Source organism: Podospora bellae-mahoneyi, chromosome 6 (assembly GCF_035222275.1).
Source record: "Podospora bellae-mahoneyi strain CBS 112042 chromosome 6, whole genome shotgun sequence".
Classification (NCBI taxonomy): Eukaryota; Fungi; Ascomycota; class Sordariomycetes; order Sordariales; family Podosporaceae; genus Podospora; species Podospora bellae-mahoneyi.
In genome coordinates this window covers 1,492,645-1,509,979 of record NC_085885.1, presented here as the reverse complement: position 1 = coordinate 1,509,979, position 17,335 = coordinate 1,492,645, and the positions used below count along the sequence as shown (strand labels likewise).

General features: G+C 52.4%; 3 protein-coding genes and 1 non-coding gene across 4 annotated transcripts; all 4 read right to left on the bottom strand.

The window, feature by feature from the left end:
* Positions 1-4,688: 4,688 nt before the first annotated feature.
* QC761_602970 (uncharacterized protein) lies at positions 4,689-8,260 on the bottom strand. The gene is made up of 2 exons (XM_062880746.1): positions 5,164-8,260; positions 4,689-5,107 (listed from the first exon to the last, which is right to left on the bottom strand). The coding sequence occupies exons 1-2, from the start codon at positions 7,810-7,812 to the stop codon at positions 4,850-4,852; spliced, it is 2,907 nt and encodes a 968-aa protein (XP_062729401.1). The 5' UTR covers positions 7,813-8,260; the 3' UTR covers positions 4,689-4,849.
* Positions 8,261-8,730: 470 nt separating this feature from the next.
* Positions 8,731-8,804, bottom strand: QC761_0091850. The gene has a single exon. It is a non-coding gene; the product is annotated as a tRNA-Val (tRNA).
* Positions 8,805-8,851: 47 nt separating this feature from the next.
* Positions 8,852-13,305, bottom strand: QC761_602990 (uncharacterized protein). Its single transcript, XM_062880747.1, has 3 exons — positions 12,459-13,305; positions 12,262-12,392; positions 8,852-12,148 (listed from the first exon to the last, which is right to left on the bottom strand). Exons 1-3 carry the CDS (start codon positions 12,560-12,562, stop codon positions 9,816-9,818), a joined length of 2,568 nt encoding a protein of 855 aa, XP_062729400.1. The 5' UTR covers positions 12,563-13,305; the 3' UTR covers positions 8,852-9,815.
* Positions 13,306-13,620: 315 nt separating this feature from the next.
* On the bottom strand, positions 13,621-17,232 carry QC761_603000 (uncharacterized protein). The gene is made up of 2 exons (XM_062880748.1): positions 17,006-17,232; positions 13,621-16,945 (listed from the first exon to the last, which is right to left on the bottom strand). The coding sequence occupies exons 1-2, from the start codon at positions 17,160-17,162 to the stop codon at positions 13,698-13,700; spliced, it is 3,405 nt and encodes a 1,134-aa protein (XP_062729399.1). The 5' UTR covers positions 17,163-17,232; the 3' UTR covers positions 13,621-13,697.
* Positions 17,233-17,335: the final 103 nt, after the last annotated feature.

Below are 17,335 nucleotides of genomic sequence, written 5' to 3'. Positions count from 1 at the left end.
CGGCAGGATCCATCGCCGAGCGCTTGGAGTGCTTGGGGTGCTTGGGGCGAGCAACCTACAGACAAATTCCTGCTTGCTCCTGCGAAACGGGACGGAAGAAAAGATGGGATGGAAAAGTAACTATCCACGGATGCTGGTTGAGAGCCAGCTCCGTAGGGTTGCAACCTTTGGTAGCGACTGCGAACGGCTTTGGTCTTGTCCCAGATTCTGCTCTAACAGACGGAAGACCCGCTCGCGATGCAACGGTGCTTTGTGCTTACCACTCCACCACGCAACAACCCAGAATGACACGGCAGCATCCTGGAACTTCTATGTACACACTGACGGGTTCGCTTTCTTCTACTACTACTCAAACCCTGGGTTTTTTCTTGGGGGCTGCCCCCCCTGTCAAAATGCTGGCCCCCCCTTTTTATGACTTGACTTTTGGCTGGGCGGCAACATATCCCGCAAATGTGTCCCGTCATCCATCTAGAAGCTCTTGGGCTGCGTCAGATGTGATGGGGGGATGGGGGACGGAGGATCCGCTCATTGACCCTGAGGTGACGATAAGTTATTTATCTTTTCTTGCTCAACCCCGGATATAAAAAGGGGATAATAGGTGGTAAAGACCGCACGGCCCAAGGGGTAAAACAAGGGCCTAGATGCTCAGATCTGACAAGAGATCTTCCCGCCTAGGAGGTCGATCTTACCTGGCACTTGGTCAACTTTTAGGATTGAGGGATATTACACACACACACACAAATGACACAGCGAAAAGGCTTCGAGAGCCGCCCAGTGATTTGTGTTGGAGTCTCGCTCATCCAATAGCTGCAGTCTTAAGTGTATGAGGCCTTATATGATCGCCCTGACCTATGCATGCGGTTCGCAGATCTACGCCGTTGTGTCCTTTAATCTCGGCTGCATTGGTCCTGAGGCGGGAGAGGGTAGCATTCTTGCATTACAAGGTATTTACCAGAATGGGGTGCCACGCATGCTCCATGAGGAGGAGGGAGAGCTTGACTTGGCCAAAGTAGGAAAGTCGGAGGGTGTTGTAAGGCTGGTCTGGCCCTGAGCTTGCAGGTTGTCCGGTGGATATGACTGACTGGCTACCTTACTGTGATGATGACTGGTGGATCTCTACCTGCTGTTGAGACAATTATAGGAAGGAGAAAGGGTATTCGAAAACGCAGGCCAAGGCTTTTTTCTTTTTTTTCTCACGGCTCGGGTGCTTATTCCGACGGAGAATATTCTCCTTGGAAAATTTCCCTAAATTTGGGCAGAATGTTGGGAAGATGCAGCTCTTTCCTGCAACTGCTTGCTTGGTGCATGATGGGTGAGGACGACATGAGGATTATGATTTTCATGGGTAATGGACTCTGGGACTCAGGATCATGCCATCATATCATGGAGCTGATCAACGGGGGATTGGAGTATCAGCAAACAGCTATTGACTACCACCTCATACTCCCAGCTGCCTTCTAGGTTGACAACAAGCATTCCTCATCCCGTTGAACCACCATGGCTTTCCAATTTCTTCCCGCTTCGATCCACGGATCAGTTGCCATTCATTCGTCCGTCTCGATCGGTTGACATGACCTTCATCGGTGAGACGCTATATTCAACCCGAGAGGCCCACGCAGAAGCGAGGGGAATGTGTTCTGGAAATAGTACACGATGATTTCGCGGTACTTTAGCCCGCGACCTCCGCCAGATGCGCGGGATATTCTTGCTTGACCACCACGGCGAGATTAACTCCTTGCTTCCGTTTCCTTTCTTGCAGGACATGTCTTTCCCTGTTTACAGCCGGGATTGGGTACCTTTCATGACTCCATCACGAAACAAGGTCAGATAACTTGCTCAAGACCAAAAAGACAGGGAACCCTGAGCAGGAAGCAATTTTCTCTCCGGCTACAGTTGCCGCAGGTAGACAGTAAGAGTGATGCCCAAGTTTGATCAGTTACATCATCAATCAGGAGCAGTAGCAAAGACCGGGCTGACCAAGATAAAGCAATACCAGATGAGTGTAACATTACTTCCCTCATTGCAACGCCCACCACACACACATATGAAGCAAGCAAAGCCCAGTACATATTCCCAAAGGGCCGCGAATCCGTACCCCAAGAATATCATTCCAGGGATACGACAATGTAACCTTTATCTTTTGTCCTAGTCAAAAAAAGAAGATTCAGTACAATCCCGGCAACTTGGTTCTATATCCGCTTCGTGAAAAGGTTCCAGTCCGCCGTTGTTGGTAACACCCGTACCCGTCGTTCAACTTACCCGCATCCGGACCCGGAAACAAAGAGTGTTGGATGGAGAGCCTATCGTTGGGTGCCATGAACCTGACGGTCGGGACGGGATTGGGTTGGTTGGAGCTGGAGATTTGGACGGGTGTGGATTGGTGGTAATCGGTGCCGAGGGTTGAGCGGCGGGTGACTACACGACTTGGGTGTGTTCGGAGGCGGGTTGGAGGGTGAGAGGTCCGATGAAAGACAGGGGGTAATGTGATGTTTCTACCAGTATTGAAGGAAGAGATGAATTCATGTGTAATTGATGTCATGTAACTCGAATAGACTTGATATACAGCAGACTTCCACCCAAGGGCCCTCAAGAGGCAGTACAATGCATGCAGAGATACAATCCCCTTTCCAACCTCCAGTTCCTAGGCCCACCTGTATGACAATTCCACACTACTACCCAGCTTTCTATGCCAACCGGGAATTTTGTCTCGCTCAGCCGGAGATCCAGTCATCGATGTAGGTAACAATAGTAATGGCAAAAAGATAACGAAGCCACAACTCAATGATACCAGCCAACTACCAACCACTTCGTATCGCCTAACCTAGTTGGAAACGGTGTTCCACAATTCCGCCAGCGACAAAGTCCCTCTCCCTCAATCGAAGCAGTAAGAGAAGGAAAAGGCTTCAGCAGATCGCAGAAGAAGGAGATAAATACCCCTCTCCATTTCTTGTACAACCCTTCCACATAGATCACTTTTCTTTTCTCCAGTACCCTTCCGAAAATGTCTTGCTCTCCCAGTGTTATCGACGGCGGCTTGCTGCGCAGATCAGATGGGAGATGTGGTTCAATGATGGCACGGCATGAGCTTGCAGAAAGAACGTGTATACAACGCTGAAATTGACATGTAGGCCCCATCCTGGTGTCCATGAGTTACAGAGCCAACGGCCGTGATCACCGCATGATAAGAAAGATCGTGCCATGTAGGCACCTGTAAGAGCTCTACCTGACATCCCGGAGCGATCTACTTCTTTTGTCTATTCCCAGGTCTCAAATAAAGTGGCCTGGAGATCTCACGGGCTAATTCAGGGGTAAGAAGGGAGTTGCTCAAGCACTAACATTTCAGTGTTAGTTGTGTTAGTCGCCTTGGCAACAAGCTTTACTTGTAAGCGTTATAGGTACCAAAGCGCCAGATAATACAACATGTCAAGAGACAAAATAGACACATGAAGATGATGCATTGTCAACGTGGAACTCTGAAACACTTCCTTGTGTAGGCAAACAAGTAGTTCAAAAACACTCATTGCGCTATATCCAAATCAATCTTTACCATCTAAACAGCACTATCAAATCCATCAAAAGAAAAGGAAACTTGCCTCACAACCCTCAACCAGACACAGATACTCACTCTTTCCAAAACCCCAACAATCCCCAAAACTGACATATTGACAATCAGCTACCTAACTACAATACACCGCCTCGCCACAGCATAACCTCGTCATCACACCACATCACCCCAACCACCCCTAATTCTCTCCCCCTTCATTGGCACCAACAACTGAGACATTTTTCCGGTAACCGTAACCCTTTGCAACCTTGGGTAAGCAAGTAACAAAACAACATGCACACACACACACACATACACAAAAAAAAAAGAATTTAATATATCGTACACAGACCATCCGCGTGTTTCCGTGCTCCCTTCGTTTCATGACTTTGTATTGCACCCACTGAATCTCACATCAACAGAGCTATTAAAATACCAATCTTAACCATCAAACCTCGAAACCAAAACCCACGCTACTACAACCATCAGTGAGTGCCCCAAATAGGTGTTATAATTATACATCACAACACAGCCCAGTAGGATGCCAAAAGTCCAGAGAGAAAAAAACAAGGGTACCTCCCAAGCAGTGTAACAAAATCCCATCCATGCAAAAAATGCAGTACCACCCTTCCTCTCAACCTTCCCCCTAGCAAGTTCAGCTTGCTTCTTCTTCCGCCGCTTCCTCCGTGTGTGTGTGTGTGTGTGTGTGTGTGTTTGTGTGTGTGTGTGGTGTCAGTCTGCACTACATAATACCGCAGCAAAAAGTTAAGTAACTAGTAACCTAGTACCATACATCCACATTACATTACATTGCATTGCATGCGACGCCGCCACAGGATGCGTAATGCATATGTAGGTCAAGGTAGGTAGGTACGTACACACATGTCTTCTGCAGCAGTTCCATGTCACATTGGAAAGTGGAGGGAGGGAGAGGTTCGAGAAACCAACTGTTTGTTGTTGTTTTAGTCTAAATCAACCCTACCCATGAATCTGGCCCCCTGATCGTAGGCCATACATAACCCGGAATTTTTACGACCCCCTGGTTGGTGATGAGAACATTTAACCCTGATATCAAAAGTGGACAATAATCAATGAACCTCACAACCTATGATCATAATCTCCACTCATTGACGCCCTCGAAACTCCTTGTGATAAAAACCATGAAAAATATCTCAATTACAATACCAATACACACTATCTTACTCTTCCCCCTTTCCCCTCAAAAGCAAAACAAAAACAAACTCCGCTCACATATGTACCCATAATAGCCATGCCTCATCATCCATCATCATGACCACCCCTTTCTTACAACCGACTCTGAACAGCGACACCCTTCCTATCCACCGGCCACTCCGCATCAGGCCAGACAAACCGTATCGCCTCCCAGATATGCTCCACATGCACAATCTCCAACCCATCCTTCACCTCCTGCGGCAAGTCCTTCACATCCTTCCTGTTCTGCGCAGGTAGCAACACAGTCTTGACTCCCGCCCTCAACGCACCAATAAGTTTCTCCTTGATGCCACCGACGGCAGTGACGCGGCCACGGAGGGAGATTTCGCCCTTGACAGAGAAAGTTAGCATATTGCGTAGAGTAGATGAGAGAAGAAAAGACATACCGTCATGGCCATAGTAGGCGGCACCGCCCTCCCACTAAACAAGCTAACCATCGCCACCGCCTGCGCAATCCCACTGCTCGGGCCATCCTTGGGAATACTTCCACTAGGACAATGCACATGAATGCTCCTCCCCTTCATGATATCCTCCCCTGGGTTCTGCGTCAGCCCAAGCTCGTACGCATTCGCCTTCACCCACGTAAGCGCCACCTCCACACTCTCCTTCAGCACATCCCCCAGTTTACCCGTAAGCTGCAACCTTCCACTGCCCGGCATGTCCGCCACCTCGATAAACAGGATGCTCCCATTCCCTCCCGAGCTATACGCCACTAAGCCCGTGACAATCCCCGGCCTGCTCGTCTTCTCCGCAATCTCCTCCTCAAACTTCTCAATGCCGAGGAATCGCTCAAGATCATCCACCGTCAGCACAGGATTGTACTTCTCCGGGTGTCCCGCATCCTTCGCATCCGCGTACTCAACCGCCTTCCCCCTCAACACCGACCCAATCTCCCTTTCCAGATTTCTGACCCCCGCCTCCCGTGTATAACTCTCAATGATCCTCCCCACCACCTCCTCCGTAAAAACAACCTGCTCCTCCCTCAACCCGTTGACCCTAATCTGCTTCGGTACCAAATGCTGCATGGCAATATGCCTCTTCTCCAACGTGGTGTACCCCGGAATGTAAATCGTCTCCATTCTGTCCAGCAGCGGCGCCGGGATGGTATCCAGGCTGTTGGCTGTGGCAATGAACATGACCTTGCTCAAGTCAATAGGGATGTTGATGTAGTGATCGACAAAGTTGTGGTTCTGCTCGGGGTCGAGAACTTCCAGCATGGCAGCAGAAGGATCGCCGTGGTGGTTGGAGCCGCCAATCTTGTCGATTTCGTCGAGCAGGACGACTGGGTTCGCCACGCCGACTTTCTTGAGGCCCTGCACTATAAGACCTGGCATGGCTGCGACGTAGGTTCTTCTGTGGCCGCGGATTTCCGCCTCATCGCGGACGCCGCCGAGGGAGATGCGGTGGAACTTGCGGCCGAGGGCTGTAGCGACGGAGCGGGCAAGGGAGGTCTTGCCTACACCTGGGGGGCCGACAAGCAAAAGAATGGGGGACTTATCAACCATTCTCTTGCTGCGAAGAATCTCAACCTTGGCACTATTAGCCTTGATCTTCTCCTCCAGGGCAGTAGTTGCATCAGCAGCCTTCTCGGCCGCTTCCTCCGCCTCCTTAGTGTCACTGTGGGCACTAGCGGCCCCAAGCTCCTCCTCCACCTTCTTGATCTCCTTGTCAACCTCCTCATTCACACTCTGCTTCAACCTCAGCACCGCCAAGTACTCCAGCAGCCTCTTCTTGACCTTCTCCAACCCATAATGATCCTCATCCAACTGCTTCCTCGCCCTCGGCAGCGTATGCGGTCCCAGCCGATCATCAGTCGTAACCGTCCACGGAATCTCCGCCAGCGTCTCCAGATATGTCCGCGTAACAGCATACTCAGCCTGCGCGGGATGGATCTTTTTCAGCCTCTTTAATTCCCTCTCCGCCACCTTGGCCGCCTCAGGCGAAAGCTTCGCAGCCTCCAGCCTCTTGGCCAACTCCTCAATCTCATTCGGTTCCTGATCCTCCCCATCCTGCCCCCCTCCTCCAATCATCCCCTTTGGCTGCTGCCCCCCCGAAAACATTCCCGGCAACCCCCCCACCCCAGGCAACCCCCCCTTAACCGGCACAATCGTCCCCCCCCTCCTAAACCTCTCCCTCTCCTCCTCCTCCTTCCCCTTATCCAAAAACGGAAACATCCCACTCCCCGTCGTGCTAATGGCCGTAATTTTAATTCCCCTCTTCAACCCATTCACCTGCCTATCCAACAAATCAATCACCCTCTGCACCCTCACCTTCACCTCCACCGCCGCCAGCACCATCAACTTCTCCTCATAACTAGCCTCCACAATATTCGCCATAAAGTCCGCCAACGCCCCCGGCTGCTTCTGCCGTGTAATAAAGAGATCCAGTCTCCTAGCCAACAAAGGCGACAAACCCTGCTGACCAGATCTCGGCAACATGGCGGTCAACCTAAGAATCGCAACCAACTCCCGACTCAGCATTTTGAGGTGGTTAAACAATTCCTGGAGCACCACCCCGCCCTTTTCAAGCTCGGTTGCATCATCGACGAGGTCGATTACCCTGCCCTCGAGAAAGCCTCTTTCGGTGTTGGTCCAGGCTTTTTCTAGCTTTACGCGGCAGATGCCCTCGACTAGGAGGGTAAACTCCCCCGTTCCACGACCTTCGATACCCGTGATTTTGGAGTCGACGCCGTAGGGGAAGAGGTCATTCTTGGTGGCTTTGGAGGGGTCGATTTTCGGGGGCGGTGTAGATGAAGAGTCTTCTTTCTGGAGGAGGAGCTGTTGACCCTTGTAGTTGATCATGGGGGAGGCCAGGGGGAGGCAGGCGATGGGGATGGTGTCTATTCTTCCGCTGGGGCCGGATTTGCTGGACGAGGTGGAGGCGGCCGCGGCGCGGGTGTAGACTGCTGCGAGGAGGGAGGCGACGTCGGGGCGGAGGGAGGAGACGGAGATTCGTTGGATTACTCCCGGGAGAAGAACCGCGCCTGGGGGGAGGGGGAGGATGGGGAGGGTTATGGTTTGGGTTGGGCGGGGCATGGTTTGTTGTTGATGGGAGCCCGGTAAGGTTTTGTTGTTGTTTATCGGTAGAGAAGAGGGTGTTAGTTCGGAATCGCAGCGTGCGAAAGGAGATATTATACTGAATCGGGTTCGTTGGAAATAAACGTTTATTCAACGATGTCTTTGTCGTTTGGGTTGCTAGGTCAATGGATGTTATTTGTTTCTTTAGTGATGCGTTGAATCGACGATTGATGACGTTACTATCACCATCTGCCACTCGAAGCTCGACAGTTAAACACTGCAGCGGAGAGGTTTGTTGAAAATATACCAGAAACTCGCCCTGGTTCTTTAATGTTGCAGTCGTAGAACCACAGAGAAAGCAGAGGCGTTCGACAAGTCGATTGCGAGTGGTTGGTGTCGGCGAACCCAGCAAGCACATGCCGAGGCAACAGGCGCGATGTCGCCCAGGCGCGGGACCAGCTCACTGATTGGCGATTGCTTGGGCCGGGGGCCCAATTCCCGAGACCGGCCGGCCACTTACACGCCTTTCCGTCATCCCGAGCTGGGGATTCTGGGGATTTCTATTTCTTCGACTTGTTCAATTCTCCCATGGCATGATGTTTATTGCAGTTGACTGCATCGTGATCACATTTGAGACGGCGTCTTGAGTGAAGAGCTCCATGGTGCCACAGCTCATTTGCCGCTTTGCCGCTTGCCTCATCAACGGCAAGACCCTCAAGGTGCCCAATAGCCACCCAAAAGAGACCAGCACCTTCTCTCTGGACTTGAATCTTTCCAACAGCCTAAGGCTACCTCTTCAAATACCTCCCACGAACATCCCCGGATTTCTTTATCCATCGTCTCATCGCCTCACACTTTTCTCCACCCATCCCGCCCCCACCGCAACCTTCTCCACATGTACCAGTCTTCCACAATTTGTTTTTGACAACAACCAATGGTTTCGTGGTGTAGTTGGTTATCACGTCAGTCTAACACACTGAAGGTCTCCAGTTCGAGCCTGGACGAAATCAAAATAGTATCTTTTTCCATGCTGCTGTTTCCTCGCAATAGCACACTTCTCGCTTTATTTTGTTGTCTTCTTTATAAAAGTGCCATCTTGGAAAAAGCAACAACACAGGTTCCATATCACTATGCCCCAAAGATTTCACAATGCTCCCCGGCTCACTGTAAATTCTTTTTCATCTTCATTATTCGCTTGATTCCCCCTTCAGCAACACAAGTCACAACAGCAACGCTGCTACTTCATCATTTCAACGCTCCTCTTGCTCGACCTTCACCTTTTAAACCCCCTCACAGAAAACATAACCCTACACTTTCAACCCCCCTCGCTTCCCTTAGCCTCGCGCTATCTCAAAGTAGGAGGTACCAATCAAACAACTACTACATACTGCTAAACCACACAGAACACCGTTCAGACAACATCCACACCAAACAGAAAACGTAGTAGTACTAGACTTCACAAAGAAAGAAAAGAGGCCCAAAAATCACCACAGATCAGTGGTTAATCGTTCACCAACCTCTGTCCCATACTCCTATCATCTCATTCCTTGCCTAGGTAAAATCACCACCAGACACTCCTTCCGTCCCTACCCCTGATTTTATGCCATTATAGACAAAACCTTTTTCTTAAGAACTATGCCACCACCACCGTCCGCTGTTCCAAAATTGCCCGCTTCTTTTGGGAGTAGGCCATGCCCGTACACAATTAAAAAGAGAACCCCAATCTTATACCAGTCGCTAGCTGTTCGTCGAGGTAGGCAGCATGCTTGTAGACGTGGGCGGTCAAGATACGCGTCACCTCCTTCCAATTCGTGACATCGTCATCTAACGCCCCTAACTGTCTCTGCTTTCTTCAGGCTAACGTCCGTTGTTTTAGAGCCTCGGAAGGCTTGCTAAAGATGAGGCCGCCCATGTTCCCTTTTGTGCTCTTCACGAACTCGTTCCTCGTGTTCCCGCACCTGCATAATATGCTCCAAGGCCATTTGCACGCGCTGGTCCGGATTTCCTTCACGGTCATTCCTCTAGCCGCGGAAGTTTCCCGGAGGAGGCATCATGCCCCTTCTGTCCATCCGCTCCATCCTATCAAAGGGACTGGGAAGCCCGCTATAGCCCATTACATTTGGCCCGAGACCATCAGGGCCTGGTCCGCCCGGTCCGCCCGGCGCGCCGGGACCGCCTGGGAATCCCATACCGGGAGGTCCCATGAAGCCCGGGGGCGGGGGTCCGCCAAAGAAGCCCGGAGGCGGTTGCATCTGCCTGGGAGGTCCTGCCATGCCCTCAGGGGGTCCAGGAAGGGGGCCGCCAATGTGTGGAGGTAGCGGTACAGATGGGAAGTTGCTGGGACCTGGGGGTCCATGTGGGGGCGGGAAGTTTGGTGGGAACTGCATTCCGGGCATGGGCCCGACATTGGCATTCCGAGGACCGCTGTTGAGCAGCCCGGGAGGTGGGATCATTGGCCGTTGTGGCTGCATCTGAGGCGCCGGGCCCGCACCGCCCGAGGGGCCACCCATATGGAAAGGATGCATTTGGTGATCCAAGCCAGGAGGAGGCATCGGCCGCTGCAGGATCTGTGTCGGCTGTTGCGGAGGGCGGGCATTCATATCTCCGGGGTGGAATTGACTCTCATCCATGAAGCCTTGTGGTCCTGGCTGTCCACGAAGTTGCTGCTGACGCTGGGACGCGCTTCTCTCACGCTGGTATTCAAGGTGCTCACGGTCTGGCATTCCGGGAAGAGGCCCCTGCTTGCTGGATTGCTGCTGTTGTTGCATACGGGCGAGGAGCTGTTCGGGCAAATGCTGATCTGGCTGCCGTTGCTCAGGCCTCATTGGTTCAACGCGCCGGTGGCCCTGCATAAGGTGCATCAAGAATTCCGTATTCTCATTGACCACGCCAGGTGTTTGAGGCCCGCGAGGATTGGACTGACTCTGGCGCTGAGAAAGGAGTTCCTGTAAGGCATGCTCCGGCCGACTGACTGGCGGGGAATGAGATGGACCCGGCAGACCCATGCGAGATGTCATCATCTCATAAGGAGACGGCTGTGGTGGAGGACGGAAGCGGGGATCATCACGCCTGTCATTTCCGTACTGTTGAAATGGCTCTGGAGATGCCACATTGCTCTTCTGTGGCATCAAATTATACAGTCCTCCAGGGGCATCTCGGGGAGGGCCAGGGGGTGGAGGTCCATTTGGGGTAGGGCTGCCTGAGCCTCCCAGACGACTGCTATGGAGCTTCTCTATAAGCTGCTGGAAAGCAAGCTTGTCGGCCTCGCCCGATGGCGGTTTCCCATCGCCAGCAGATGCGGCTGGTGCCGGGGTGGGTGGTTCAGCTTTGGGCTGGCCATTCTCCTGCTGCGCCAGGAATGACAAGAACCGTGATGGCTTCGCTCCCTTGGGCCTGGCCGCGTCCTTGGCTTCGGCAGCGGGCGTGCCTGCATCAAGGCCTGTACCTCCAAAAGCCTCAAAAAACTTATCGGGTCTATTCTCGACGGCGGGTGCTGAGAGCACCTTGGGCTCCAGTTCGAAAAAGGAGTCAGTTGAAGGCTTGTCAAGAGCTATCGAAGCGGGCTTCTCATCCGACTTGGGTCCGCTCTTCATAGCTTCCATGAACTTGCGGAAATCGTCCGCGGTGCGACCCTGAGAAGGTTCTTCCGCAGGCTCGGCCATCCACTCCGGGTCGTTCTCAACCTTCTGTTGGCGATCCCAGCGCCTTTCAAAGTTTCTGTCCTGGCGGTCATTGTGTCTTTCCGCAGGCCTTTCCTCTGGAGGGGCACGGTCTCTCCAGCTCTTTCTTTCGATATGCTTCTGTCCTGTCGAGCCCTCGGTGGCAGTGGCGGTCCCGCTGTCCTTGCTGAACCATGGGTCGGTCTTGCCTCTGGTCAGTCCATTCCTCCGTGGTGTTTCGGGGTCCTCGTCTTCTTGATCACGTGGGCGGAAGGTACGGCGGTTTCCACCATCCTGGTCTTCACGGTCCCTAGTCCGGCGGTCGTCGCGAGCTGGGAAGCGGTCGGTACCAGCGCCACCCATACGTCCCTGAAAGCGTTCGGCTCCTTCGGCGCCGAAGCTCTTGCGAGGCTTCACGGTACTCCAGCCCTCGGTATCCTGGTCCTGGTCTCCACGTCGCCGGAAGCCATTGTTGTTCCGGCCATCTTTGCCGTCTCGATTATGATTATCCCGACCGAGTCGGTCACCGGTTGAGTCCGCGTCGTTGGTACGATTACGGAAGTTGAAGCGATCGGTTCGGTCCGGTCTGTCTAGATCCTTCGATCCTTTATCCGCATCGCCGCTCCGGGCGCCGCGGATTGCGGTTGCAGATGCGAAGGCATTGCGCGGGGGGCCAAGAATCAAGTCATCAGCAACTATTTTTGTCGAATTAGCAAAGATTGGTGATGAATTGTTTGGCTGATGTTGGGGCGCCATGCACTCTCTCCAACGTAGTTTGGGGGAGGGGGGGGAAAAGGGTAATCCATACATCCTGAAGTTCGGCTAGCATTGCGATCCAACGTCGGACGCCGGTTTTCCTGGCCCAGCAACAGACTGTCGCCGCCTTTGCGAGCATCGTTGACCTTTCCGGGCTGATTGCGGAATGTTTCGGGAGGTGGCCTGGAGAAAATAGAGGGGTTAGCCAAACCTGTATGTATTATCTGAAATTGGGGCTTCGTCGCATACCCCATCCACTCTTCAGCGGGTGGAAGGCCCGGTGGCTTGACACATAGCGGAGATTGGCGCAAGAAGAGGAGGTGCTCCTCGGTGTAAGAGTATCTTTGAGCCATCGTGGTTAAATTAAGCAGCAACCATGAAAGGGTCGTTGGGCGCTCCTGTCTATGGAGATTGTGGCAGGCGTGGCCGAATGATGTCGACCAGACGTCCGCAGAGGAGTATTTGGCTGACGCTTGTTTGGTTAGAATATAGAGGCTCGAGAGCTATCGAATGTGAAACCAAGCGCTCGATTGATGGTAGCGCAGTGATTGATGGCGGTCCTCACCGGAGGAGGTTATCCCAGCACCCGAGACTGATCAGGAGTCGGCTGTGTTGGCAGGTGAATTGCGGGCGAGGTGACAAGGTGTGGAGCGGTGCAGAAAAGGCAGGTCTACGGGGCGATGGGAAGGGAACTTGTTGCTCGAGGTTCGGCGGATGGGGGATTGGATGTGATGTCGAGGTAGGACGGTCGGTGGAAGCGCGGTGATTTTGGGCTCTTAGATTCTTGTTTGCGGGTGTGTGCTGCGGTGTGGTGTGGGTGAGGTGTGGGTGTGGGTGTGCGGTCGAGCAAATCAATGATAAACGGGGTTCGTTCTGGAAGGAGAGAGGGTCTCAGGCGACTGGCTTTTGGGCACTAGGTACGGTAGAACGGGCAGTGGCGGTGCGACAAGCAGTGGCCCGGTGGACAGTGCTACCGACTACGTGTGGATGTGGATATTCAACTCACACTCCGCCGTTGTCCGCAGGGTTTGATTTTTCGGTGCAATGCAATGGCAGAGATGGAAGTAGTTGCTGGGGAGCAGGTGGCGGGGTCGTTGTCTCTTGTTTCGAAGCCTGAATCAAACACCTCACTGGCGAGATATCCTTATCGATAAGAGCTGCCTTTCGCTTTCTTTTGCAGTAGACTTGCCTCACCAATCATGTCTTTCACAAGACCATTCACTTGGTCATATCAATTCCTAGCCCAACAATTTCAGCTCCCGCGCAAGGCATCAAAGGGACCATGATGCAAATGTGGGGGAGTCCTTGTGTCCCCAAGACGGGAACTCCTTGCTGCAGCTGTCAAGGCAGCCACAACCCTTTCATTCAACAAATCACAGGCCCCAACTTCCTTTGAGAACAGTACTCGAGCTTCCGCTGGTAATCTTCAAAACGACTTAGTATCCTGGTATTGTCTCGTACATGCTCTGTAATTATACAATTAAATGCTCAAGGCAGCCCGTTCTTACTCCATTCTGTAACCCTTTGCTGGTCACACGTCTCCCATATCCTCCTACGCAGGCCATCATAGACTGCAGCTTCACTGGAATCAGCGCACGCGGACCATCGTTCCTCCAACCAGTTCATCACGCTGAATCTCGTCGTGAGCGTAGTACTGCCACCCTCGATACTACTAGCCCGGTAGAGTAATCTCAACACCTGGGTGCGTAGTGGTAGCCTCATGTATGGGTTGACCGCCAGAGCAAGGATTCTCTCCAAGATTGGTCCCCGGTTACGCTTTTTGTGATAAAGCTCCAGGTCAGAAGCTGAACGTAACCCGTCGATGAGGTACGTCAGCAGCCAATTTATCTGGGTATAAAAGGCATCGCCGACGTTGGGCTCCTCGGTCAGGATCTCATCCACCAGAGGCAGCTTGTCCAGACTCCAGTACGGTCCTCGAGTCAAAAAAATGTTGACCTTGGGGTAAAGGCCATGGAGCGGGTCGCGTACGATATGCAAGGCGTGGCTGGCAAACGCGACTATTGTGCTGGGCAGAGGTCCGTTGTGGATATTGTCTTTGGCCGTTTCCGCCAGTTCAGACAAAAGCAGCCAAACTTGCTCCTTCTCTTCATACTGTGATTGTTTGATCTTGTCTGCCACCTTGAGAATACTGACAAGCGCCTCTTTACGGATACTGGCATGTTCAGATGCCAGCAATGCAATCAAGGAGGTCGCATAACCTTCGTCGACAAGTTCATCTGCTGTCTTGTTTGCCCACTTCATCAAAGCTGAGTTTTCTGCTTCCAAACTATCGGGAACATGCAGCACGCCCTCCAAAGTTTCTTGATCGATGTTGGTTTCGAGTGTGGCCGCATCCTGTGTATCCACTGCCTTCTTCTCGGATTTTGGTTTCGAAGATGACCAAGAATTGTGCTGAAATTCAAGCCTCTCAGGAACGCCTGCCTTGGCAAGCTTGCCCTTGGGATCTGGGAGGTCACTCACCATCTTGGAAAAGATCGAGCTGAGTATCGGCCTGCTCTCACCAACAGTGGCTGACAGCCCCAGATAGCTAGGCAAAATTCGGCCAAGAGCCTTGAGCACCTCTTCCCCTCCATTCTTAGATGCGTGGGGAAGTTGGTCCCGGATAGCAAGAATGATGGGGCTCACGAGTGGCCCATCGATGTTTTGACTAGTGGACTCGGCAGTCTCTTGTGCAATATCTTGCAGCATTTCGACATACTTCACCGATTTGCTGGCGCATTGCGTTAAGCAGTTATCCAAGAACGGCCATGCCTGAGAGGCGTACTTGGAAGAGGACTGAAGAGCTTCAATCAACGGAAGCAAGCCAGGGTGTCCGGCATGACCTGGAACGAGCTGTTGTTCGACGGCCACAAAGTTCAAAACCTGCTTCATCGCCTCCAGTGAAACACCCTTTGGGGCCTCGACGCAGATCTTCAGCAACTGAGTGAAAGGTGACAAAGTGGTTCCTTTCGAAGCCCCGAACCACCGCATACCAGGAGAGTACCCAGCAATAGCCAGAAGACTTTCAAGTTCTTTCAGCCCGAGGGCAAAGTCACGCGGATCCTCCAGTTCTTGGTTGGAGATGCGGCCCAGAACAGCGTCTAGATGGGCGGAAACATCCAATTTGGCACTCAGCGTAGCTTGAGGCAGCACCTCATAGCATAGACGTAGCAGCCGACTTGCCGCTTCGCGGTGGAGTAGATCCTCTGTGGGGATTTTTTGGCATGCGGTAATCATATTGCGAATGCCAGGGGCGCGCTGGCAAAACTCGTCCACCAGCCTTCGAGCGGCTTCGTTCCATATTGACTTATTGGTGTGAGAAGGGTCCTGGTAGATTGTGATGACAGCATCAAGCTTCTCTATGGCCACTACCAGGATCCTCGTGGCAAAGAACTTGATCATATTTGATTTGTGTTCTAGGCAGCGGACGAGGGCCTTTTGGTTCAGAGGAAGCGGGAGGACGTTGTCAAGAACAATTGACGTAGGTGGGGGCAGCTCGGGGACGTTTGGACCGCGGCACAGATTCTCTGGTATTGGGAGAATGATGGTATTGAACAAAAACGCCGCGTAACCAATCCATGTGGCAGAAAGCTTCGGTTCAAAGGTGAAAGATTTGTTGTTGATGAAGTAGTTGGCCACTAGTTCCGGTGCCACCTTGAAGATCGAGGTGATGAGTTCGCTTTGTTTGACGCTTGACCAAGGGCGCAGATTTGGTAGAAAGTTCGAGAGCGTGAAGTTTCGAATAGGCACTTCCGTCTTGAACTTGTTCATCCACGCAACCGCTTCCAGGCCCAAGTCGTCGAGCTCCGCCCTTGGTATTGTCGTGTTTGGGTCTATCTCCCGGGGGTAGAATCCAGCGTCCTGTCTCAAGACGCCACAAGCTGGGTTTGTGCACACAGCTAATAATAGTTCGTGCGCCATATCAGCTATCGAGGGCTCGTCTTCAGCTGGGGAATCGAGGCGATACTGGTAAAGCGCTGATAATCGAACAAGGGTCGAGGTGTTGAGCAGGTTTGACTTGGCCTCGCGGGGAACCTTATCGTCCATAATAATGTGATTTTTCAGCCCAACGAGTAGCTCCTTGAGCATATATGGAGGATCCTGTTTGACGTCCCTGGTTAGCGCAGAGACGATGTCTCTTTGGGAGAGCAATTCCTTCTTCGCCTCTGGGTGAAGGTATTTGATTGCGGCGAGAAAGAATTGAATAGCATTGGTGCGAGCCGAAGGTCGCTTGGTGTCTTCCTTGTCTTCTCCCATGTGGACGATACCCATATTGCGGGCCAATGATTTCAACATGGTCGCCCTCGCCCTGAAAAGAGGTCTCGCAATCGCCCCTCCATCGAAGCTGACCGCCTCCCTCAACAAGCGAAGTGTGGGAGAGATGACAAAGGATTTCCCTTTGTCAGCGGTTAAATTTCGACTGATCAGCTGTTGAAATTCTTTGATCAACAATGTTCTGCAAATTCCAAGCCCGTATGGGACGGTCTCAAGCGACTGGGAGAGCAGCCTCAGCAGCAGGACGAGTACCACGGGAACAGCGGACATGAGATTGTCGTTGTTGGTTTGACCGGCATGACTCCATGTGTGCATAATATCTGGTAGGTAGACAGGGTTCTCCCCATCTTCGGCGGGTTTCTCTGAATCCAAATAATCTCGGAGAATTTTGGCGCGTTCGCTCTTTATGCCGCCATCTGTGCTGAGGAGTTCGTCAAGGTAGAGTTTGAGCGATTGAAGGCCTGGAATTTCAAGTTAGCCGCACAATTGACATGCCAACACTGGAAACGGAAGGTCCAAACCATGTCTTGACCGCGCTGGGTCCTGGTCGAATACCAGGAGTTGCCTCAACTGTCTGCTGGCGTGGACTTCCTCGGACGTCGGTGCTTCATGAACCACCTTGGCTCTTTTTCTCGGACCACCGGCAGCATCGCCGCCATAAGAGAACCGTTTCCCCATTCTGCGCAAACGAATCCAATGTCGAATGAACTATCCGACAAGAATTCGGGTATGCTGTCGCAAAACAGCGTTGCTTGGGTAACTTTCTGGGAAATTCACTATTCTGCACCAAGTCACCGCTTTCCAATCGTGAACTAGCCGGGCGATAAGATCACTAGCTTCAGTCAGATAAG